Source organism: Danio rerio, chromosome 19, assembly GCF_052040795.2.
Source record: "Danio rerio strain M-AB ecotype USA chromosome 19, GRCz13ab, whole genome shotgun sequence".
NCBI lineage: Eukaryota > Metazoa > Chordata > Actinopteri > Cypriniformes > Danionidae > Danio > Danio rerio.
Genome location: NC_141039.2, coordinates 10754706 through 10781676, shown reverse-complemented (window position 1 = coordinate 10781676; position 26971 = coordinate 10754706). Strand labels below are relative to the sequence as shown.

Sequence of the window (26971 nt, the reverse complement as noted above, 5' to 3'; positions counted from 1 at the left end):
GACAATCTGCATAATATCCACCTTTCTGATCTAAATGGTATATTACATTTTAAATAATTTTGGGTGGACAGTATGCATACGGAGGCCCAGACACTGTTATGTTATCGGGCACTCTTATAAATTACTTCCAACAAAAAGGTTAGTAGCATTTAGAACATGCTAATATTTTGACGAAATAAACATGTAAAACCGATTAAATAAAACCCACTTATTGTAGGCTACAGCCAATTCTAACACATTTAACATGTTGCCATATGTTTTAAGATTTGAGCACATTTTTACATCTCTGATGTGTTTAAGGACATTAATAAAAACGATTTTTTTTGGGTTGAAATAATCTCAAATGAATACTAAAAGACCAATTTTAATATGATTTAATTTTTTTAGCCTTTATCAACCCAGCATAATAATATCCTATAAACGCCCAAACTGAGCAACGTCATTTGGCGCCCTTTGAACTCTTGCAATCAAGAAGATATCACCTGATCGTTCTGCTTCTGGTTAACAGCAACATCTCTGATGTGTTTTAAGGCATTAAAAACGATTTTATTGGTTGAATTTGATCTCCGAGCAATAGCCTACTAAAAGACCCATTTTGATTTAATTTCATTTTTAGCCTTTAATCCAGCATCATAATGTGTATAAAATCCCCAAATTGACCAATAGCAACGTCATTTTTGGCACCATTTGAACTCTTGCAAGCCAACCAAGTCATGGCTGCATGTTCCGCTTTTGATCAACAACAGGTGAAGAACAACATGATGCGTAATATGGAGAAACAGAAACGCAAATTTATCCAGAATATGGAAGGATTTACTTAAGTTTCCCGAAGAAACAACAGGCTTATTTGCAAGTAAGTGGAAAAAGTTATTTAACATGCCTAATTTCGAAAAAGTCAGATGGTCAGTTTTACTGCATTAATGACAAAACTGAAAAACGTTTTCATTTATTTTAATAAATAGTGTATTTTAAATATAAAGCTATCATAAATACTTTAAAGTAAAGTACTTTAAATACATTTAAATTACATTTCTCAAACTTAAAGAATATCAACAGTACAATATAATTTAACCCAAAAAAAATACAGTGCATCTCTCTCTCTCTCTCTCTCTCTCTCTCTCTCTCTCTCTCTCTCTCTCTCTCTCTCTCTCTGTGTGGATCAATGCAGTCATTATGCAAATACAATTTACACTGCATCATCCACTGTTACACATGAGGTAAAGTTGGTTTTCTATTCACACATTCAGACTTACTCCTTAATAATATAATTTCAGATACGTATTCTTAGCAAATACTAAATCGTGAAATCATATTAGCAGTCAATGACCATCAGACTACACGATTGTTTACAGTCAAATAAATAGTGCTAATGTTGTTTGAAGTCATTCTTACACGTGGTTTCAGACCCAATGTTTTACCAGTATCATGGTAAACGATATAGGGACCATATCACAAGTTATCACTGAGCGAATGTGCAAATATAAAACCAACTTTACCTCAATTTCCTATTTTGTTTAACATGGTACTTTAAATATTCGATCTGAAATCACATGCAAGTATGACCAAAGACTATAGAACACATATAATACAATATGCCTTAAAGGGACTTTGGTATGACTTGAACACAACATTAGCACTATTTATTTGACTGAGAACAATGTTGTACTTTGATAGTCATTAGCTGCTAACATGATTCCACTATTTAGCATTTGAAAACGACACTTTTCTGAAGTTATACTATTAAGAAGAACTTATGAATGTGTGAATATAAATCAAACTTTACCTCAATCTGTTACACAGATTGAATTTAAAGGGATAGTTCACTCAAAAAAGATAATTCTGTGATCGTTTACTCACCCTACAAACATGTAACTATTGACTTCCAGGTTACAGGTTATCAGCTGTTTTGCAAAATATCTTATTTTGTAGAAAACAACAACAACTCATAAATGTTTAAAAACCACACGATGTTAAGTAAATAAATTTCATTTTTGAGTGAGCTATGACTTTAGCATCTTTTCATTTGGGTTACAGTTTAGCTTTTAGCTTTTCCCAAAAGTTTAATCCTCAATAATATTTCACAGGCATACGAGATGACAAGTTCTTTAAATTTGACTGTAATGTCATTTACTGCAGGCTGTGATGTGGGTTGTAATAGTCCATTTATTCTAAGCTTTGTGCTGCTGTTTTGATAGACGTGTTTTGATGCATTAAAGGGATAGTTCACCTAAAAATTGGAATTCAGTCAATTAAATAAATCTGTGTTACTAACTCTTGACTTGATTCAAACCAGTTGGAATTTCAAAAGAAAATATTTTGAAGTATAGTGGAAATCTCCCAGCAAACAATTTTGTGTTTAATAGACATCGTAGACATCTAAATCTAGACAAGGCTAAACTTGGGCTGTCAGTGAAAATCTAATAGACATCTAAGAATAGCCCAAAAGTAGACTAGTCGTCAAATAGACAAACAGACTTTATATGTGTAGTCGTTTATTTGATGACTAGTCTAGTTTTAGCCTATTAGACATCTATTAGATTTTCACTGACAGCCCAAATTTAGCCTTACTTAAGCCAGGATGACTATGTTTAGACGTCTATAAGACATCTATTAGATATCGTTTAAAAACAAAAAAAAATGCTTGGTGGGCTGCAATCCCTGACATTCATGTAGGAAAAACAAATAATATGGAATTCAACATATTTAAAAATCTTATTTTGTATTCCACATACTGGCTTGGAACAAGTCAATGGTGAGTAAATGATGACAGAATTTTCATTTTTGAGTAAGCTACACCTTTAAGTCATCATTAGAGCACAGCATAATTGAGTGATTCTCCATATCCCGCCTCTTGCATGTATTTCTCTATGTCCAGCGGCTCCGACACTCGCAGCACTGCCTGATCATTTGCGCTTCTCTCTCCTGATTGGAGCTTTCGGATCAGCTCTGCCAATGAGACACGGTCCTTTGCTCTCCACTTGCAGCAGGACTTCATGATAGAATATCTAGAAAATATAAAGGCATACAGAACTATAATAAAAATTGCATTTAAAAAAATCATACTATAAAAATAACATCCAAATAAAATGTTAGAAATATAGGTGATTCTATACACTCTATAAATCTTGTTGCTATTTTTAGTTAAATCAAATGAACTTTTTCTAGTCGTTTCAACTTACATTTATCAAACTGACTAATACATTAAGTTAAACTTTCAATAAGTTTAAAAATGTAGTTAAAACCTGATTAATTTATTAAAATAAGTTAAAGCAACAAAAAAAAAATTTGTTGTCTTGAGATTTTTTACACGTACATTCTTTTTCTCCAAGATAGACCTTCTATTATTTTAAAAAACAAAAACAGAAATTATCAAATACACAAATTATATCAAGTTATATTTAAAAATAACACTTGTGTATTTATGGAAGTTTACTTTATTTTTAGACATGCCATATCTGTTTTGAGCTAAACCACAAAATGGTGGAAAATGTCAAGTTTGTTATTGTCAAGTCTGTTAGTAGTTTAAAAAGTTTGCAAATTAAATGTTCCCTATCACATTTGTACAGTGTCCGAGAGAGGTTAATGTGCTGCAATTTAACAAATCACATGCAATTACAAAAACACCAGTAAATTAAGAAAAGATCCTCATCGGTTTGACAGCATATATGTTGAAAATCCTCACTACGTAAACAAATTAGAAAAACATGCTGAAAATTATTGTTGAAAAACATTATTGAAAATTATACGCATAATCGATGTTTCAAGGGGACACGAAAACATGACAGACCAGGCTGGGGTTGGTTTATTGTGCAGTGACTATTGCTCAGTAAAGTCGTAGGTGATCTTTGAAAGGTGAGTTTTTTTATTTATATATTTATTTTTATTTTAACATCCTGATTGCACCATTCTCTTGACTTTTGAATATTATTAGCCGAATAACCATAACCCAAAAAGCTGGGTCCATCACATTTTTGGATCCCCTTGAAATATTGTCGTTGTGTACCATCAAAGTCCCTATAAGTCAAGTCATTTCACTTGGCAGCCATTTTTGAAACCCTTTTCCAGCAGTATGCTCGGGCATTTTGTTTGAATGTTAAAACTTAAAATTCTCCAAAATCGCTTTCCAAGCTCAAGATTAAATTTCATATTAGGAATCACCAATAAAATTCAACAAATTTTCTCATTTTATTTCTAAATGTTCAAATAACACAAAATCTGCAGAAACTCACGTCAGGTCCAAGCCCCTCCACCAGAGAATTATCAGTCTATAGTGATCGCTGATTGGCTCCATGACTAGAAGGCGGGGCTTCATTTGCCATAATGACCGTTAGAATTTCCCCATTCAAAACCATACAAGTGACGTGTATTCTATAGTCTATGGTACCGCGCTGTAAGCATGTGTTGTGAGAATTTGCAGTGTGTTTTCTTAATATGTTGTGAGGATTATCAACACTTTTGCTGTCAAACCGATGAAGATCTTTTCTTAATTTGCTGTTGTTTTTGGTAATTACACGTGTTTTCTTAAATTGCAGCACATTAAGCTCTCATGGCTAATCTACATTTGAGCATGCTGCATTATTTTTCATTAATAATGGATTCAGTTTTATTGTAAATTATAAATTTGTTGGATGTATTTTCAGTTTAAGCAAAATTGATGAAAAATGCTTGAAATGAAACCAAAATTCTTGAAAAGGTCATGATGTTGGTATAGTAGTGACCTACAGTGTATTGGAGCAGTTTGGTGGCCTCTTCAGGGTGTTTTCTCTCTGTAAATGTTGCAGAAGTTCACTGGCCATGATGTTGGGAAAGGGAGCCTCTCCTGAAACAAACAATATTATAAAGTCCTTCGGCAGCTTCATAATTATATTTTTACTTAATTGTTTTTATTCATAAAAGTTGACTCCAACTACAGCCTTGCAAACTGAATGTTTCTGTATGTTCGGTCAGAATTACTTATAATGAGTGGCTATCTCAGAATTTAGTTGTTTCACATATCTCTGTTTTTCTTCTTTTTAGACGTGATCTAATTATTCATGACTTGAAATGATTGAGAATAACCAGAAAAGTCTGAAATAGGGCCGTGCAACATAACGATATACTGTAGGCTATATTCACACAAAATGAAAATCTGTTATTTAATATAAGGCCCTATTGTAGGCCTTGGCAAGACAGCAAAAAAGTATCACGATATAATATTTCATATCATTCTGTATTGATAATTATTAAATATTTTTTCACAATCCATTTACTAATATTACTTGCATTTATTAATATTACTTACTCTAAGGGCCGTTTATATCAAATTTAATATTTAGCTACACCATTTATTGTGTTTCATAACATCTAGTTTTGTGTTATGAGGTGGGTTGTTAGCCTAATGCTCAACCCCCAAACTGGAGGTCAAGGACAAACACTACGAACAATTTAGTTTACCCATTTCACCTACAGCACATGTCTTTGGACTGAAACCGGAGCACCTGGTGGAAACCCACATGAACATGGGGAGAACATGCAGAAACGCTAATTGACCTAGCTGGAGCTTGAACCATCAACCTTCCTAATGTCATCGCTACCCACTGTGCCACCGTGTCGCCCATTTAGAAATATTAGGATTTATTTTAATTTACCAACATTACTAAGGCAAATATATATAATAGTAAAAAAAACTATCTCTTATGTTTTATAATAAAATAAATAAACAAAAGTGTTAAAGAGACTCTATAGCGTCATAAATAAAATGGAAAAACGTGTGTGCAGTGGTAAAGTGTGCATGCTGAACAATCAAAGCAAACTTTAAGGTAGACCAACATCTGTAAGATGTCAATATTAATGATAGTTAACCTCAACCTCTGTAACCAAACCAAAGAGCCACTCAGGCAATATGCTTATGTACTTTTTTTATTTACAATCTCCTCACTACTGCTTGTCACACAATTATTTTCATGTGTTATTTTGATGTGAGGTGGCGATGATGCAACCCAATCAGAGTCCATTCACATATTGTGTTTAAAAGCAAGTAAAAAGTGTGAGCGCCTAGATTCCTTTGCCATTTTCAATGCGCTTTGCGCCCCCGCTCCCCTTGCTTCTGCCGTAACTAGGTGCGCCTGGAAAATGTGAGCGCGTTTGTGAGAAATTTTCGATTTGAAATAACCCTAAGCTTATTGGCATTCCACTAAGCAGACTCATTTTAATAAAATAAAGTAATTCATACCGAACTTTCATTTTTTATTGTTATTGACAATGGTGTTCGGTCAATAAATAGAGACCGTTTGATTGGCCCAGGCCTACTCCATTGTTTATTTTGCGGCATCACAAAATACATTGTTTATGGTAATAGTTTTTCTTAATTGATATATTTATACACAAATTACAGCAAAGATGTAATGTTGAAAGTGCAATGTCTACATTTTTATATATTTTTTTATTTTTGTGTTGGACCTGCAATCCTTGGTTTTTGAAAAGTGTTTTGCGTTTTATGTTTTATGTCAGACACTGAGGAAGGCATTGTGCCAAAATGTTTGTGCCTTTAAATCACCCGAAGAATGTAAGAAGAAAAAATAAAAACAACACAAAGCAATTACTTGATGAGTGCGAATCATTACCTTTTTGAATAATAGCATTGACCAGATTGACGCACCAAAGAAGTTTCTTAAAAACCGTAAGCGCGCAGGGCAAACTTCAGCAACTCTACATATATTTTTAATCAAACATCTCTCCTGAAGTTTAAAGTTAAATGAGAAATAGTATCACATGGGTAGTTCATTTATGAGTGTATATATAGATGTAATATAAACTATTATTTGATTGAATGTACCGAAATGGTACTATATCATGATATATATATATATATATATATATATATATATATATATATATATATATATATATATATATATATATATATATATATATATATATATATATATATATATATATATATATATATATATATAGAGAGAGAGAGAGAGAGAGAGAGAGAGAGAGATATCTCGATATCATGGTATAAGATTTCTGTTATATTGCCCAGCCCTAGTCTGAACTGCAATTTTATAGATGTTTTTTTATTCCTCATGCTCTCTGTAACTGAAAACCACAAAACTTGTCAACGGACACACTCACCTAATGTCACCATCTCATAGAGCAAAATGCCAAAGGACCATCTATGAAGAAACGAAAACAATTTTAAGTTTAAACATCACAATAACACTAATAAATAACCAAAAATAAAACATCACAAGAAACATACACGTCGCTGCTTTGCTGCAGAGGCTGTCGTGCCAGCAATTCCGGAGCTTGCCATTTTCTCGTTTCTATTTCTTCTAGATCCTCTATAGAGCTCGCATTTGATTTTCTGTGATATGCTGGACCCAAACCCCACAGCTTGACTGAGAGATCCTGACCAACCAGGACACTTCGAGCTTTGACGTTCCCATGAATGCAGTTCTTACTATGCAGATACTCCTGCAATCAGTACAGGTTTTGTCAGTGCAATAACACTGGGTGTGACAATAAAGGCTTTGCTCTACTGTATAAATCAAGAATTTTCTGTTTAAGTGCTCATAAAAGAATGGCCATGATTAATGCATGCCAAAGTAAAAGGTCTGAATTGATTGATTGAAGTTGTCAGTATGTTAAAAGCATGCCTGGAGTGGCTCATAAAAAAACTCTCCATGTACAGTATGTTTATACATTGCCAGGCTTTCATGATGAAACTAACTTGTCAGTGTTTATATATATATATATATGGGCTAATAATTCAGACTTTAATTGTATATATTTATATTGCAAGCTGATTTGTTATCTCACCAGGGCAGATGCGATCTGAGCACCCATGGTAAAGATTCGTCTCTCAGTCATGTCACATGGCGCTGCCTGACCTGTGTGATCCTGTGAAGAAAATGTATAGTTGGTCAAAGCAAAGGTCAGGTTACACTTGTAGTTTGACACTTAATCAATATATTACAAGTGAGATCACAAGACACAAGCTTCTGTATCAATTATTCACAGAAGACTTCAACAGTCATAGCTAATCTATGAATTTTATTTTATTAAGCTTTTTTCATACGTACAGGCTTTTGAGGAAAATTACCAGTTAATTGCCATGAAGAGATCAAGTGTGAAAAGGCTCTTTTTTTTTTTTTTAAATAAAATTGGAAAATAGCCAGTAATTTACCATGAAGAGATTGTACAGTATTGAACAGTCCTTTAAAAATGCTGATAAATGTCCATTAAAATGCCATAAAGAGATCAAGTGTAGGAAGGCCCTTTTTTAAATACCAGAAAATTGCCAGTAAATTGCCATAAAGAGATCATATGTGAACAGGCCTTTTTTTAAAAAAAGCAAAAAATTACTGGTAAATTGACATGAAGAGGTCATGTGTGAACAGGCCATTTAAAAAACAATTACTAGTATTACTATGATGAGGTCATGTGTAAACAGGCCATTTTTGAAAAATACCAGAAAATTACCAGTAAATTGCCAGAATTCTGCTGTGTGAACAGCGCATTTGTTAAAGGGGTGTCCACAGTGTATTTTTAAGGCTTGGTTATGTTTATAAGATGCAAAGCAATGTGTACTCATGCGGCGTTTGGATGGCATATTAGCTTTCTCTGCTGTAACATTACAGGGCCTCTGGCCACGCCCCTTTGCGGTGCAGGATGTGCGCATTGTGAATGCGTGTAACCTGAAGCATTTGTGATCTCACTAGGCCAGATGTATTTTTTTGTAGTCTCCAGACTTCGTTCGCTAAAGGCATTGCTAAGCTAACTTATACAAGCCAATGTCTCCTAGGAATTGAACTTTGAGTTTATTACATTCAGAGATGTTGTTTATGTTCACACTGCTACAAGTTTAACAAATCCTTACAAGTTTAGTGAATGTGTGTGTTTGTGCATGCGTGTGTGTGTGCGATATTGAGAAGTTTTTAAGAACACTCAAATAATTGTTTTTTTATTTTTTCGTATAGTCGTGTGTTTGAGTAAAACACAGTTTTATTATGTAAATTACTGATGCATAAAAATGCATAAAATACTTGATGATTTTATAGGGGATTCTTTTTGAAAATTTCAGATTTTTATGCGATCCCACATCACTTTCCTGTTGTTATTATTGAAGTATAATCACAGTTCAAATCAGTTTAGAACTAAAAATATGTGCATTCCATTTTCATTCCATTACATTACATTTGTCCCACACCCAACTTCCTGTTTCAAAGAGAAACATGTCAGCCTGAGAAATAAACCCGAGCTCGTCAGGCAAGTTCATGGCGTCATGTTTTGGTCCACCGCTAAACACAGAATTAAGCATTAGTCACGTACCTGTCTGCACCTCCACAGGAAGCCCAGCAGGTCTCTGTGCTCCAGCTCCTCCACCGCCATCATTAATGGTGTCCGTGCACTCACCACACCCAGCAGTTTGGGCAGTGATTCATGTGGACCCAGCTCTGACAGAAAGTGGGAAAACCCCAGGAAAGACTGGCGCTCTCTGGCATTGGCCGATTCTACATGGGGGAAAATTGGAGAGAAAAGTAAGATTGCATACTGTATGTGTAATCGTTTATAAATTTAATTTGTCTAGTGTCATTCTATCACTTGTTTTATCTGTCTGTCAAGGGATGATCAGAGTGAAGTGAAGGCCACAGTGATGTTGAGGTGTGTTTTATCACTGATAGAATCCAATCAAAAACCTTCTGGTTGCGGTTTAACAACAGGTGAGACAAACATTTACGGATTCATAATGATTATGATATAACAATAATTATATATAAAATATTTACCAGCATGTGATGTAATTAATGAGTAAATATTATAGGTAACTAGTTTTGTACATACATTAATTATTTTTCTTTATATTCAAAACACCATAACTATATATTCTAAGCTAAGTCAAACCTTACTTTCTCAATTAAATAATTAAAAATCATGTCATGATCATTTAATTTTTTTTTTAAATAAACATAATCTAGAGGCCTTTGCTTTTCATATTAGCCACTTCTGATACCAAACGATCAACTAGAAGTCAAATTATTATTTCTTGTTCCTAAAACCTGGATAGGTGACAAGACTTTTGTCAGGTGGTGTACTGTTGTTAATAAAGTATAGAAATAGTTTGAACTTTATTTTAGTGTACAAAAACTTAGTAGAATTTTTTTTTTTTATAAAAAGCATAAACTTGTATGGAAATTAGAAATGTTTACTTGATACCTGAATGAAAAAAAAGTCTAAACTTCCTTCAAATAATATTTGATTTAAAGCTAAATATAGATTTAAAACTAATGGAGAAGGCAAAAAACAAAACAAAATTAACAACATTAAAATGTAAAAAAAACATTTAAATGTAAGCAAAAAGAAAAAAGCAATAATAGCATATAGCATAGGTCTCAAACTGGATTCCTAGAGGGCCGCAGCTCTGCACAGTTTTGCTCCAACCTCTATCAAAAAGCTGATCCAACTAATCAAGGTGTTCAAGACTACTAGAGACTAAGCAGGTGTAAGTTGGATGTTGTTGGAGCTAAACTGTGCTAAACTGCAGCCCTCACGGAATTGAGTTTGAAACCATTGGCATATATCAATAGCCAAAAATACTTTGTATGGGTCAAAATGATAGATTTTCCTTTCATGCCAAAAATCATTAGACTATGAAGTAAAGATCATGTTCCTCAAAGATATTTTGTAAAATTCTCTCATAAATATATCAAAACGTTTGATTAGTAATATGATTGGTAAGTACTTAATTAGAATGACTTTATAGGTACATTTCTAAGTGTTTAGATTTCATTGAACCCTCAGATTTCAGATTTTTCAATAGTTGATAGTTAATAGTTTAATACAGTAGTTCTCAGCAAAATATTGTCCTTACAAAGTATACATCAACAGAAATTTTATTTATTCAGCTTTCATAAAATTAAACCTTTCATAAACCTCTTATTTTTCAAAAATTGTGACACAAATCGGACAACTTTTGTGGTAAATATACCATTTACCTTTAAGCACTCGTAAAATGACTGGCTGTCTATCGATGGCAGCTCTGTGCAGCGTGAAGTTGTCTTGTTTCACTGAGAAGCTGATGGGCAGTGGAGAGAGCAGCTGGAAGGAGCTCGGATGCCTCTCTGTGGTCTGTTGAGGGATTGCAGAAGCTGAACTCTGCACTTCATGTGGAGCTTGTGCTGTCATGGGAATAACCTCATGTTCCATCGGGTTCAGCTCTGCTGGAGCTGTTGTTTGAATGTAAATCAAGAAGACAGACGAAAAACATTTCAAGAATCTTTTAATAGTCAACTAGCTAATTAAGATGGTCTATTAACCCTTGTGTGCTGTTAGGGATGCTTTCATTCACTCTAGAGGGATTTTGAGTCTTAATTTGGCCACAATTATCTTTGTGTTTCAGCAAATGGAATGATTATTGGTGACATGTTATTTTGACATATATTTTGGCAAAATGCTTTGAAATTTAAAAAAAAATTCAACAATACACTCTGGGCAAATTGACCACCCTTTCATTATGTTTGTGGCTGTTTTTGCCCCATTGACTTTTTTACATGATTATTGCATGATCATGCATGATGATTTAGTGTCATGGCTTTGCAATAAAAAATATTGTTATAATGGAAGTCAAGGGGGCATGATCTGGAAGACCCTTTAAATAAAGAACACAGTGACTTGAGTATTTAGTGCATATTAAACTGGGATGCCATAGCTACCGTCAATGCCTTGCAGGTGTCGTCTGTTGCTTCTATGCGATCCCTGTGTGTTATGATGGTGTTGCGTGTGGTCGTTTTCCTTTCTGTGGTGTTTGTGACGATACGATTTCTTATGGGAGCATTTGAGCACCAGCAAGATGATCATTATGGCAAGAAAAAGCAAGAGGAACAGAACTGGAACGACGATCAGTTCGACTTGATAAAAAAGCACCTCTGCAAGGAGAAATAGAAACACAATTTCAATAATAATAAACAGATCTAGTGTCCCTTCTCTTATTCGAGTCTACACCAATGCAATTTGGAGTTCTGATTGTATGCAGTTGCATTGGTTTAGCTCAGTGTTTCCCAACCCTGTTGCTGAAGGCACACCAACAGTACATATTGTGGATGTTTCCTTTATCTGAATCAGGTTTTGGAATCTTCTAATGTTCCACTGATTTGATTTATGTTGGTTTAATTAGGAAGAGATTGACTATGTACTGTTGGTTTGCCTTTAGGAACAGGGTTGCGAATCGCTGGTTTAAATGATGAGGTAAATATAATCTGCCAATGGAGTAAGCAAACTAAACTAATTTCAAAGCAAAAATTGATTATTTTGCTCACCTCGTTGGTTGATTATTTAGCTTGATTTAAAGAAAAACTCAATTTTGACTTATCATTTCTAAAAACAAGACAATGGCTGCGTCCGAAACTGCCTACTACTCAGTAGGTACTGCTTTTGAATTTAAACGTACTACTCAGCCGTTAGAGAAGTACGTTCTATACAGTCTGTATGTGAGCAGTATGAATGGAATTCGGACGTACTACATCCGCCATTTTGTCATAGTCATGTGACCTACCTGCGTCAGTTGCGTCGCTTCACTTCCATTCATGAATTCTCTTGCGAGGCATCATGGGATAGCGTAGCTTGCATGGGATGCACACTCCAGAATCTCGCCGGAGGTAGTAAGTCATCCGGGTACTTCTTGCATACTGATTTTCGAATTCTATGAATTCAGACGTACTACTCGGCTCGCATACTGATTTTAGCGTGCAGTATAGTATGGAAGTATGCGGTTTTGGACGCAGCCCACGTTTTTTACTTGTCTAGAAAATGCTTCTTGGTTTGAGTATTTCTAGATATTTGGATTAGATATGAGACAAGCAAGACAAGCAGTTCACCTCATGGATCATATTGTATATTAGGCAATGCTGTAGATTCCAACATTTTCGAACAGGATGTTTCTTGAAACACTGGCTCATTGGAAATACGTGCTTCAGCCTACATTTTTTGTAAAACTACAGGACAGTATGATGGCAACAGCTTTTGTTCCTTTTCACACTAATGATACTAACAAGGACATGTTATACATGAATACACCAATATTGTGCAACTCTTTGGATAACACCAAATAAATACCACAAAACTATAGAATAAAAAAAACTGTCAAATATTTTGTAGATAAATCCATAATTCAGAATTTCATGCATGTGTAATAAAAAAAACTTAAAAGAAAATAGAACTTAAATGTAATTTTACCAGGGTACAAGTTCAAAATCTGCATTAAGAACAGCCATTTCTTTGTTTGTGTTCTACTTTTACAGTTTCTTCAGTTCTAAACATTTACAGTTGGTGTAATTTACATACATGAAATGCAGTTGCACCACTACTGAGCGACAAACACAAAGTCCTGACTATGAATGAGAATCCATAGAGTGACACTTCACTGTCGAAATAACGTCATCGCTGCTCCAAGCATTAATAAACAAGTGAGAGCCATTGATCGCAACCAGTTCTGTGATGAGTTCCTGATTCCTGACTCTCATCACGCAGCTGCACAGTTTAACATATTTATACACACCCTATGTTTATACATGTCCTAAATAACATATTTCAGATTTGCTAAAATGTAGACAGTCTCCTCTAGTGAATTTGTCTTCCGAAACGTGCAACAAAATGTACTCAGAGGAACGTATATTTTGCATTTCGCAAAGATGAAGGCTGCTGAGGCACATATTGTCAATGATCCTGGGTTGTTCTTTACAGCTCTTGCCTTGCTTACTCTGCGGCAAACAAAATATCTGCTAAACAAAAAAACAATTATAATAATATTTTACATTTATATTTTATTTTATATTAAATATTTCCCAAATTATGTTTGACAGAGCAAGGAAATTTTCACAGTATGCCTGATAATATTTTTTTTCTTTTGGAGAAAGTCTTATTTGTTTTATTTCGGCTAGAATAAAAGCAGTTTTTTAATTTTTAAAAACAACTTTAAGGTGATTATTATTACTACCACTGTTAAGCAGATTTTTTTCTTCCATAATCTACAAACAAATCATCATTATACAATCACTTGACTAATTACTCTAACCTGCAAAGTTAAACTAATTAACCTAGGTAAGCCTTTAAATGTCACTTTAAGCTGTATAGAAGTGTCTAGAAAAATATCTAGTAAAATGTTATGTACTATCATCATGGCAACGATAAATTAAATCAGTTATATTAGTTAATAAAACTATTATGTTTAGAAACGTGCTGAAAAAAAAAAAACTTCTCTACATTAAACAGAAACTGGGGAAAAAAATAAACAGGGGGTCTAATAATTATGACTTCAACTGTGTATATATAACAAATAAATTAAACATAGCTGTCCACTTACCACAAAGACTGCCCGGTATACATGCAAACGTTGTGTTGGTTAAATTAGACATACTGTAAAAGGAAAAGGATATTGTCTTTGTTAATGAAGTATTAAAAAGAAACAAACAAAAACACCACCTTTAAAACACTACATGTAAACCGATATCCAGTATTTCAAGAGCAATGCTATTGACCTGCATCAGCTTATGTTTTATTAGTGTAAGGATGACATCTCTGGCACAATCATGCAGCACATGTAGTTTGGCAGCTCTCTTTAAAAAGCATAAAACTAGACTGTAAATCTTGCAACACATGTAGAGCTGCACGTTTTGAAGAAAATATCCATCATACATTGCTAATGTCACTTAAATTCCTTGAAAAGTGCAAATTATTTTAAAGCCACCCTATTCATTAAATTTAACCTGATAATATAATAAATAATATATAAATACTATATAATAAACAGATTTTTCTGCATTTTGTACACTAAAAAGTGCTGGGTTCCATACATCATTCATGCTGTCCCAAAACAAATCGATAAAGTTAACGTAATCGTTTGTACACATTTAGGTGGATTGAACTTAAAACAATTAAGCTGCCTACATTTTTTTTTTTTTTTTTTTTTATGCAGCAAACAAAATTTTAAAAGTGTATTTTAGGTTTATTCAGTTAACCTGAAGCTAATTTGGTTTAGATTTTTTCATGTGCAATTTTTAAAGCAGCTAAAGTTTTATTTAATTAGCAGCTAAATATGGAATGATTTAGTTATTATGGAATCCTTCTAAAACCTAATAAGACTTGCAGTGGTGGAAAGAGTACTTAAAAATCATAGTTAAGTAAAGTTACCACTAGAGTAAAAGTATCTGTTGTAAATATGACTCAAAGTATGAGTAAAACCTTTTAAAAGTACTCATGATTAGTGAGTATTACACTGTAAAAAGCTGATGCATCTTACATCCAATTTGTGGATAAGTGTAAACGTAACATTTTGTAGTGCATTTAGTTATTGCCCAGCAGGCACACAACTTCATAAGATGTTAATATTTGGTTAGATTTAGGTTGTGACATCAAAATTCAATGTCTAACCAGCTTCTAAGGATGTTATTTTGATGTCCAATAATGACGTCATTAATTACGTTGATATTTGTATGCTTTTAGGTTGCGTTGGAAAGTGACCAAAATCCAACGTTGAGCCAACATACGTCAAATACTGACATTTATTCATCAGGTATGGCAACCAAAATCCAACGTCTGGTAGACGTCATATTGGTAACGTCAAGCTGTAACATCATTAGATGTTGATATTTAGTTGATTTTAGGTTGGACATTGACATCGACATCGACCTGATGTTGGGTCATGACGACAACCTGATTTTCATTTCCAAACAAAATGCAACGTCCCCACGACCTTTGGGTATGTTGACGTCTTGTGCCTTCTGGGTGTTTAAGGCCATCTCGGTCTTCATAGAGTAAACATCCATCATCTTCTCATCAGTGAAATGCATCTAAACAGTCTCTGGGTCAATGCGTGTAAAGATTTTGGACATCTTTTAATGCTTCTAAACAGTTTGCTGCAGTTAAAAATCAATCCTCTTGAGGTTGTTCATTGTGATGCGATTTACCTTCTATGTGCGATTTGATTGGCCAGGAATCCCCATAGACAGGGAAAAATAAAGTAGTGACTGCAGGTTGAGGAAAGTAGCGGAGTAAAAGTTCAGATACAGCACTAACATACTCAAGAAAGTAAAAGTTAACAGTTTTAAAACGACTTAGTAAATTACAATTTCTGAGAAAAACTACCCAATTACAGTCATTTGAGTATTTGTAAATAGTTACTTTACATCACTGGAGATTCGTGATTTTAAAATGGCTTTTAATGTATCAAAATAGAGCCAAATATAACATTCAGAACATCAGAGCACGTACAGTATTTAAAAAAATAAACATAATAATGACACACCTTCAACATTCCCACTACCAATCATCCTTTGTCAGCACATTGTTTCAGACTGACTTGGTCATCTTGAGTTGTTTGCGAGACTACCACACTGTCACTGAACCTGTTTATCTGCATTTCAATCTTTAGCATCATACAGTACACAAACGCAATCACACACAGGAACTCAGTGCAAAAGTGGTACTTCAATATTAAAGTAACAGCAGTAAACTTTTTGTCAAATTTAGCTTTCTGAACAATCAGTGGTCTAAGTCTTGAGGATGACAATTCAGCTCGAAACGTAAAGTGACACATTATAAGTAACAATAGTAAAGAAATATTGTGTACTAAAGCATATCTACACACTACTTTCTATTTTAATATCTATGATGTGTATTTATGTGCACACATTTATGTACATGCAGTCAAATAATATGAGTAGAAACGCACATACAGATACATTTGTTTAATCTACTCGTATTATTTGAATAAAATAATAATATTATTTATTTATTTATTTATTTAAAATAATATTGCAAAATTATTTTGATGTGGTTTAGTAATATGTTGGTGTACTATACAGTATATGAGATGTTACATAATAAATAGCATCAATTATAATCATAATATAGAAAACTTAGTAATAGTAATGAACTCACATGAGTAAAGCTGGAACTTCTTCTCATTTTCCACACTTGTAGAAGTGTTTTGTTGCTATTTGCTGGTCTTTGTTTTTGTATTTCATTCCCAACGTATCATCAGCTTTGTTTCAACTCTGAGTGTTGTTTAAGTGCTCTTAGACTCACTGTCTGTGTGTGTTTCAAACTTGCTGCCACACCCTCCTCCTCCAGCTGTTTCTCTAAGCTCCGCCTCCACCTGAGTTTCTAGCATGCTTTACTGTGTCACAAAGAGAGCATGTTATATAAAACTGCTTCAATTGTCAGTTGATAGTGTGATAATGGGTGGCACGGTGGCTCAGTGGTTAGCACCTTACAGCAAGAACGTCACTGGTTCAAGTCTTGGCTGGGTCAGTTGGGATTTCTGTGTGGAGTTAGCATATTCTTCCCATGTTTGCGTGGGTTTCATCCAGGTGCTCCGGTGTCCCACACAGTCTAGAGCAGGGGTCGGCAACCCGCGGCTCTAGAGCCGCATGCGGGGCACGCTTTCTCATTTTCCCTCCCTGAGAGAATTCTAAGAAGCCCATCCCGATCACTCACTCAACGGTAATTATTTACAAGGTGCGATCGTTGATATGCAAACCCCTAACCCCAACCGTCATTGGGGGAAAAGCAAATCGTACTAAATTGTACGAATTAGATCGTACGAATTCATACGAATTAGCCACTAAATGAAAAAGTTACGAATTGCCGTGAGATTGTGTTGGTTGAGCACATTCCCAGGAATGACTCGAGCTGATCTTGAAATGGAAATGGCAGACTGCGTTTTATTGCACTGTTTGTTGCCCAGATAAGGGGCACGTTGCACGTTAATTTTGATGTTGTTTTTTGGAATCCTGAAAATAAAATAAAAAAAACATAAAAAAATCTGATTTCTTTATTGCATTTCTTTAATTTCATCAAAGCAAAACATAATGCAATAATATTGTAATGAAGTTAAACTTGATCATTAAACATAATTCATTAATATTGTAATGAAGTTAAACTTGTTAATTAAGCATAATGCATTAATATTGTAATGAAGTTAATCTTGATAATTAAACATAATGCATTAATATTGTAATGAAGTTAAACTTGATAATTAATCAAAATGCATTAATATTGTAATGAAGTTAAACTTGATAATTAATCATAATGCATTAATATTGTAATGAAGTTAAACTTGATCATTAAACAATTCATTAATATTGTAATGAAGTTAAACTTGATAATTAATCAAAATGCATTAATATTGTAATGAAGTTAAACTTGATAATTAATCATAATGCATTAATATTGTAATGAAGTTAAACTTGATCATTAAACAATTCATTAATATTGTAATGAAGTTAAACTTGAACATTAAACATAATTCATTAATATACTGTAAGTTAAACTTGAGACGGCATTGTACAACAGAGTAGTCACGTGGCGCGTCATTCTCTACAGGATGCACTGCAGGGAAATGAACATTTAATCATGAAGGCTCAGTATTTATTTGTAGCCAGCAAAGTCATTTTTATAGTAGGCTAATATAGCTAATATAAATACATACAGCATGTGTTGCCATCATTATAAGGCTTATATAAGGCTTTTAATTTTTTGCGGCTCCAGACATATTTGTTTTTGTTTTTTTTGGTCCAATATGGCTCTTTCAACATTTTGGGTTGCCGACCCCTGGTCTAGAGATATGTGGTTTAGATGAATTGGGTAAGCAAAATTCGCCATAGTGTATGAGTGCTGTGAATTGGTGTTTCCCAGTACTGGGTTGCAGCTGGAAGGGCATCCGCTGTGTAAAACGTGCTGAAATAGTTGGTGGTTCATTCCGCTGTGGCATCCCCTGATAAATAAAGGGACTAATCCAAAGGAAAATGAATAACGCGATAATGTTTGCTGTCGAAAGTCATGCTTCCAGAAACGAAATATTGATACTGTTTTACTCACTCTTAGGCCATCCAAGATCTATTATCTGACTTTTTTTCCGGTCCTATGAAGCAAACTGATCAGGCTATACAAGAAACTGAATATATTTTACAACATTATTACTTTAATTCACAGGCAAACCTTTCTGAGTGCATTCTTGAGCGTGAGCTTACTTTTATTTGCTCCAAATTCGTCCTGTATGCAAATAAACTTAAAGAAGTATCTTTAATTAAGCATATATCTCAAACAGAATATGACGTATGACATCATGTTGAAATACTCAAAAATAAAATCATTTACATGGCAGCAACTCAATGCATTTAGGCATGTAGACATAGTCAAGACGATCTGCTGCTGTTCAAACCGAGCATCAAAATGGGGAAAAAAAGGGGATTTTAGTGACTTTGAATGCAGCATGGTTATTGGTGGCAGATAGGCTGGTCCAACACAATCTCACGGCAATTCGTAACTTTTTCATTTAGTGGCTAATTCGTACGAATTCGTACAATCTAATTCGTACATTTCAGTACGATTTGCTCATCCCCAAATGACGGTTGGGTTTAGGGGTGGGATCAGGTGCCACGGCTCCTTTTTAAAATCGTACAATTTCTTACGACTGAACTCGTACGAATTCGTACGAATTAGCCACTAAACTGCCAAAACGTAAAATACTTACGTTTTCTCGTGAGATCAGGCTGGCTGGTCTGAGTATTTCAGAAACTGCTAATCGATTCATGCACAACCATCTCTAAGCTTTCCTGAGAATGGTCTGAAAGTAGAAAATATCCATTGAGCGGCAGTTCTGTGCCCGCAAATACCTTGTTGATGCCAGAGGTCAGAGGAGAATGGCCAGGCTGGTACCAGCTGATAGAAAGGCAACAGTAACTCAAATAACCACTCGTTACAACCAAGGTATGCAGAAGACCATTTCTGAACACACAACACGTCCATCTGTGTGTCATTACAGCAGCAGAAGATTGCCACTCCTGTCAGATAAGAACAGGGAACTGAGAGTACAGTTCGCACAGGCTCACCAAAATCTTACAATAGAAGATTGGAAAAACACTGCCTGGTCTGATGAGTCTCTATCTGCTGCAACATTCGGATGGTCGGGTCAGAATTTGGCATCAACAACATGAAAGCATCTGTCTATCCTGCCTTGCATCAACGGCTCAGGCTGCTGCTGGTGGTGTAATGGTGTGGGGGATATTTTCTAGGCCCACTTTGGGCACATTAATACCAATTGAGCATCAACGCCACATCCTACCTGAGTAATGTTTCTGACCATGTCCTTCCCTTTATGACTACAGTGTACCCATCTTCTGACGGCTACTTCCAGCAGGAGAACGCGCCATGTCATAAAGCGTGACTCATCTCAGACTGGTTTCTTGAACATGAGAATGAGTTCACTGTATGCAAATGGCCTCTACAGTCACCAGATCCAATCCAATAGAGCATCTTTAGGATGTGGTGGAACAGAAGATTGAAAAGACAGAAAACTGCAGCGGCTGCATGATGCTATCATGTCAATATGAACTAAAATATCTGACGAATATTTCCAGTACCTTGTTGAATCTACGCCATGAAGGATTAAGGCACTTCTGAACTCAAAATAGGGTCCAACCCGGTTCTAGTAAGGTGTATCTAATAAAGTGGCCAGTCAGTGTAAGTGCATACCCAAAAAGCATTTTTGCAACTTGTTAATGTAAATTGACAAAATTCTTGAGTTTGTTTTGGAATGAACTAAATGTTTAATGTTCAGTCCACTTCAGTAATTAAAAACAATTAAGTGAACTTTATTTGTGTTGGGACAACATGAAGGAAATTGTGTGGAGCCCAGCATTTTTACAATGCAGTACATGGCTTAATGTGTCTTAATCAATCTGCATTTTAATTCATCTATATATTCCTCTCACCCCTTAGTATGTTTCAGCTCGTGTTCATTTCTCATGTTTATATCAAGCTAAAACGGTCTTATTGTATCATTAAAATGTATTGCCCAACATTTCCTCTAATGAAAAGGGCGAATGGGAGATGGCACTGGTCCTCCCTCATCGTGTTTCATGCAGGACGGGGAGTTCCCTCGCTGTGCCCCTCTCCAAATGAACAGGTGATCAAAGTCTTAGCTTGTTGCCAGGGGTGACAGGATTAAACAAACCATCCTGCTAATGAAGGGACACATGGCTTTAGTTAGCCTCTGACACACAAACACATGTAACGTCCTCATAAAGTCATACTACACACACTAGTTAGGGATGGTGTGCATGTGTGAAGAAGAGACAGAGAGATTGAGTGTGTGTGTGTGCATGTGCCCGTGCCACCCCAGGGTGGGAATGCTAAGACAGACGGGCAGTTTATTTTTGGGTCAGTGACAGTGTGTCAATGGCCGCAGATGAGTCGCAAAGGAAGGCTCTGAGATACCAGCAGACCGTGGTCAGTCACTTTGCTTTCTTTTTTTTCTTCCTCAGCCTTTTCTGGTCTTCTGTTTAGTTTGCTCTTTAGACTCCTGGTGGATTTCTGTTCTTCTGTCGTGTGAAAATGGTGTGGGGTCTCTGAGCCGTGGCGCAACCTCTGCATGACGTGTGTATTAGTACGAGTACAGATTCTAACCTGATGTTTTATTCACAACCAGTGCAAACTAGCTCTTTTAGAGCATGCCGTTGGTTGCATTTTGCAATGTGGTTTGTTATACTGTCAAGCTGAGTTTTAATGGAGATTGAGTTTCTCTCATGTTTACTACAGCTCTCATTTATGTGTTTAGGCTCTTAAAACTGACTTTTTATACTTAAATTAGTTTGTAGTTGAATATTTTTTTAAAGAAATAGTTTGCTCAAAAATGAACGTTTACTTAAACTCTAAAAAATATTGTTTGGACCAAAAAATAAAAAATGATGCAATCGTTTGCATCAAAAAAATCAAGTTACGACAACATCCAACAAAACGAAGTTCAGACAACAAACTTTATTATGTTAGCCAAATGACCTTTCCCTCTTCAATCAGAGCCATTTTTACATAGCAAAAAGTCGAGTACCCAAAAATTTGTTTTGTTTTTAAATTCAAATTTCAAATAAATCGAGTTTGATGTACTTAATTACATGCAAGTTTAGAACCTCAAATAGGTTTTTTGTTTGTTTTCAAATTTATTGCTCATTTAGTTAATTGCAAGAAATACATTTAACAACAACGTTTAATTTTTTTATTATTTTAAACCACAGTTTTTCATTGTTTTGCAAAACAAAAACATTTGCGAAAAATAACAAAAAACATCAGTGTGTGGACTTAAAAATACAAAACAACTCCATTAGTGTGGAAAAATTGAGTTATCAACCCAATTTCTTTGGATTGCTACAAGTTAAATGTTGTTTTAAAGTAACTGACAGATTTATTTAGGTATTTACCTTTAAATTAGCCACATTTTTAAGTTGATGTATATATCAGTATTTTCCTGTTTTGAACACTAACTAAAATTATTCTGGCAACTTAAAAGTTTTAATCTAATCAGCAATTTAGAATTTTTACGTTACAACAATGTATTAAACTATGCAGTGCTAACAGACCTCTTGAGTTATTTTTTTAGTGTGTATTTACTGGCTCTTAAGAGATTGAGTTTCTTTATTCTGTTAAACACAACAGAAGATATTTTGAAGAAAGCTGAAAATTGGTAACCATTGACGTCCATAGGATAAAGAAATGGAGATCAGTGGGTACCTGGCTTGTGCTCAACGAATGAAAGTCAACCAGTTTTGAAACTTCTGAATGGCGAGTGAACAACTGAGCAGGTTTTAGATTTGGGTAAACTCTCTTTAAATCTCTTTAAGACAAAAAGTGCTAGTTTATACTATAAATATAAATTAAATATAAAGCCATTGTATGAACTGAGGTGGTACTATTTTGAAAGATGCTTGTTTGTATCTAAAGAGATCATATTAGTACTTAAAGGTACAAAGGTGCACCTTAAAAAGGCACTATTCCAATGACAGGTGTTGTGCCTTTTACCTTGTTCTATAGGGAGTGTAAAGTGTCTGCTTTAATGTTTCAACTGTAACTTTTTCTAGCAACAAAATAAATAATAATAAAAAAAACCCATAAGATATTTATTTTATGATCTAGAGCAGGGGTCACCAATCCTGGTCCTGGAGGGCCGGTGTCCCTGCAGGGTTTAGCTCCATCTTGCCTCAACACACCTGTCTGGATGTTTCAAGTATACCTCGTAAGACCTTGATTACCTTGTTCAGGTGTGTTTGATTAGGGTTGGAGCTAAAATCTGTGGGACACCAACCCTCCAGGAACAAGTTTGGTTACCACTGATCTAGAGGGAATAAAAATGAAAGCAGCTTCAACTGTTTTTTTTATTAAGTTCCACAGATATATATATACTTTTTCTTACATTTTATTCTGTTGAGCACAAATAAAAAGATGCAACCAGGTACCCATTGACATCCAAATTATTTGTTTTTGCTACTGTAGAAGTCAATGTTTAACGGTTTTCAGCTTTAGTCAAAATATCTTCTTTTGTGTTAAACAGAATTATAATTCAATTTTTTTTCTTTTTTTTTTTTTTTGCTTTGTTTGGCTAAAATTGTTTATAAAAGGTTGTAAAATTAAATTAATTAAATATTGCTTACATTTTTGTTCTTGTGTTAAAGTGTATTTTTGCAGAGTCTTCCCAAGCAATAATATTACTTTAACTTAAAAATGTTTGCTTCCAACATCTGAATTGTTGTGTGGGGATTTTTTTTTTCAGTGGAAGAGATGTTTCATTTCACAATATTTCAATTCTAAAGGCTATTTGAACGCTTTGCTTTCCCACACAGTTCATAGACAGCGGTATGCATTACCTGACAAAAGTCTTATCCAAGTTTAATATAACTATAATATAATAAATCCAAGTACAAATAAAAACTTGACTTCTAGTTGATCATTTGGTTGTCAGAAGTGGCTTATATGAAAGGCAAAGGCCTTTAGATTACGCTTACTACCAAAATAAAATATGATCACGTCTTTTTAATTTTAATTATTTAATTAGGACCATAAGCTCTAACTTTGCTTAGACAATAGTTTTGTCACTCAACAGAAATAATGTACAGTATCAAATATAAAGTCATGGTGCAGTGGAAAAAGAATTAATATTGTGTATGACTCCCATGAGCTTCGACGACTGCATCTCTGCAATGACACGAATAACTTATTTGCAAAATCATCTGGATTGGCAAAGAAAGCATTCTTGCAGGACTCCCAGAGTTCATCAAAACTCTTTTGAATTCATCTTTAATGCCTGCTCCTTCATCTTACCCCAGACATGCTCAATAATATTCATATCTGGTGACTAGGCTGGCCAATCCTGGAGCACATTGACCTTCTCTGCTTTCAGGGACTTTGATGTGGAGGCTGAGGTATGAGGAGCGCTATCCTGCTGAAGAATTTGCCCTCTCCTGTGGTTTGTAATGTAATGGGCAGCACAAATGTATTGATACCTTAGGCTGTTGATGTTGCCATCCACTCTGCAGATCTCTGGCACTCTCCCATACTGAACGTAACCCCAAACCATGATTATTCCTTCACCAAACTTGACTGATTTCTGTGAGAATGTTAGATCTATGCAGGTTCCAATAGGTCTTCTGTGGTATTTGTTATGATTCAGATGCAGTTCAACAGATAACTCATCGGAAAAATCTACCTTCTGCCAATTAAATCCAAATGATCAACTACTAGTCAAGTTATTATTTGACTAGTAGTTACAACTAAGATAGACGACAAGACTTTTGTCAGGCAGTGTACTGTAGGTGAATTGAATAAACAAAAATATACCATAGTTTATGAGTGTGTGTGTGTGTGTGTGTGTGTGTGTGTGTGTGTGTGTGTGTGTGTGTGTGTGTGTGTGTGTGCGCGTGCGTGTGTGCGTGTGCGCGCGTGTGCGTGTGTGCGTATGTGCGTATGTGCGTGTGTGCGTGTGTGCGTGTGTGTGTGTGTGTGTGTGTAAATAAGAGACAGAATAGGTGTTTCTCAACACTGGGGGTTTCTTGAGTTAGTGTACTCACTGTGTTTACGTGTGAAAGCATGGGATATGTTGGCATCTGTTGCATAAAAACATATACTAGAGTAATTGGCGGTTCAGTCCACTGTGGTGACCCCTTATAAATCTTAAGGAAAGTGAGTGAGTGACTCTTTCACCTAAACATGCTTTGTCATTCAAATCACAAAATACTTTACCATTCACACGTTAAGGATGGTATAATCAATAATGTTTTTAAAAAGCAAAAACAAATTCAAAGTACAGCATATACTTAATCAAAAATACAAGACAAAATAGTGCAATTATTACATTTTAAAATAACCCTTTTCTATTTAAACACCGCATATTAAAAAATATAGATTATTCCTGTTATATGTAGTGTCACTTGATCAATTACGAATCCTTTGCTGCTCAAGAAACGTTATTATTAATCCTGAAAACTGTTGTGCTCTGTTTTAGAATTCTTAAAATAATAACTATAGTTAAGTAATATAAATTGTATAGCAAAATAGTAATATAACAGTCATATTAAAGTCTTACTATTATTTCTTTTGATCAAAGTGTGCATCCTTATACTATGCATTTTATTGAATAATGGAGCCTTTGGTCTGGGGAGTTTGAAGGGAGCAGTGATTGTGTGTGTCGTGATGCAGCTATTTGAAATGCACTCGGAGCAATGGAAGACAATGAGTATGTTTACATGGACACCAATAATCTGATTTTAATGTGATTAAGACAATACTCTGATTAAGAGTCTACCATGTAAACATCGAGTTTTGAATAATTTAATCCGATTAGGGTCCTGATCGAACTAAACAAAAATGGAATTAAGACATGGAGTTTGCCAATTTTAGTCGCATTGCTCAATTACTTATGTCCATGTAAAAGTAGCCACTGTTATTTCCTTATGATCTTCCACTTGATTGTTACAGTGACAACACTAGCCTGCAGGTAATTTTATTGCTGGTAATAAATGTTGCACAGAAATAAACGTTGTTGAAAATATTACATGTAACTATGTATTTCATACAGTATTTAACAAATAACAAATCAATCAATCAATCGATCAAATGTAAGTGCAAAAGAAAAAATTATTCTGACATCAAACCTTTGAATAGTATAGTGGAAACCCAATTATAAGTTATAAGTGACTTTAAAGAAACGCTTCTTAGAAAAGTGAAAATTCTGTCATTATTTTCTCATTGTCCATTTGTTCCAAACCTTGTTGTTTTGGAAACTCATTTTTGTTTTCTACTGTGACGTCAATGGCTTCTAAAGGATTGTAACTACTAGAGGGAGCGTAAATAATGAGTGATTTTTTTTTTTTTTTTTTTTTTTTATCTTTAGGTGAACTATCCCTTTAATCTCAAGCAGATATGGAAGAACATGTGTGTCCCCTTGTTGTTTTGATGGAAGTTAAATGTTTGATGGTTTGAAATGGTGGTGATACATCTTGGTTAGAGCTTAATGTGAGCAATGTAGTGTGGCTTTCTTATGTAATCAGTTGAGGTCATGTTTTGTGAGTGACGTCAGTGTGATTTATTGAGCAGTATGCAGCATCGAGTAAGCGAGAGGCAACGTGTGAATGTGCTATAAATAAGCAGATTTTGGGTTGTGGGTCACCTGCTAGACGCTGAACGTGTTTTGCAGCAACAAAAAACAAGTTGAAGTCATTTATCTTCTGATTTTTTTAGACTTGGTTGTTCAGCTTTATGCAATCAAGTGCAAGTGTGTTTTTTAATTTTATTGCAGCTTTATTATAGACACGAATGTAAATATTTTTTAATTTACATTTTTAAAAGATTATAGTGCAATGTTGTTCATAGTATTAGGCTTGATTTTATTTGTTTTATAGTTCTATTTAGCTCTAATAGCTTTCCATTTCAGTTTTAGTATTGTTTGTGCTTTAACTTAAACATATTTATTCAGTTCACTAGGCAATATTTCTTATTTGTATACTGTATATAGTCTATATCTATAGCAGTGGTGTAACGGGTCACAAATCTTATGTTCGGCTCACATTATGGTTTTTTTATTCACGGATCAGACCATTTTTCGGATCAGCTAAGAAGGGGAGAAGACAAATGTAATTTGCTTTCCATTTATTACAAAAATAGT

The 26971-nt window shown here is 34.6% G+C and overlaps 3 protein-coding genes and 2 long non-coding RNA genes across 8 annotated transcripts in view; 3 read left to right on the top strand and 2 right to left on the bottom strand.

Annotated features, from left to right (window-relative positions):
* Window positions 1–26971, bottom strand: part of si:rp71-15k1.1 — a 465095-nt gene that overhangs the window by 53476 nt on the left and 384648 nt on the right. The window lies entirely within an intron of this gene.
* LOC147832472 (uncharacterized) lies at window positions 485–15553 on the top strand. Its single transcript, XR_015516520.1, has 4 exons — window positions 485–853; window positions 9337–9527; window positions 9613–9710; window positions 15484–15553. It is a non-coding gene; the product is annotated as an uncharacterized LOC147832472 (long non-coding RNA).
* On the bottom strand, window positions 936–17057 carry styk1a (STY kinase 1a). 2 transcript variants are annotated; one of them, XR_015516505.1, is made up of 11 exons: window positions 16921–17057; window positions 14345–14397; window positions 11700–11912; window positions 10983–11213; window positions 9319–9500; window positions 7807–7887; window positions 7247–7461; window positions 7120–7160; window positions 4723–4819; window positions 2651–3005; window positions 936–2403 (listed from the first exon to the last, which is right to left on the bottom strand). XR_015516505.1 is itself a non-coding variant. In XM_087295466.1 (10 exons), exons 2-10 carry the CDS (start codon window positions 14394–14396, stop codon window positions 2810–2812), a joined length of 1308 nt encoding a protein of 435 aa, XP_087151592.1. In that variant the 5' UTR covers window position 14397; window positions 16921–17057; the 3' UTR covers window positions 936–2809. The 2 variants fall into 2 exon arrangements, 1 of the variants encoding a protein (XP_087151592.1); XM_087295466.1 differs by having other exon boundaries at window positions 936–3005.
* On the top strand, window positions 5796–7534 carry LOC147832473 (uncharacterized). Its single transcript, XR_015516533.1, has 2 exons — window positions 5796–6743; window positions 6985–7534. It is a non-coding gene; the product is annotated as an uncharacterized LOC147832473 (long non-coding RNA).
* The window catches only part of clcn1a (chloride channel, voltage-sensitive 1a), a 51887-nt gene continuing 46123 nt past the window's right edge, over window positions 21208–26971 (top strand). For all 3 annotated transcript variants that reach the window (XM_087295073.1, XM_087295072.1, XM_087295074.1), the window contains exon 1: window positions 21208–21273. In XM_087295073.1, the coding sequence (XP_087151199.1) occupies window positions 21223–21273 (51 nt within the window). In that variant the 5' untranslated portion in view covers window positions 21208–21222. The remainder of the gene's footprint in view (window positions 21274–26971) is intronic.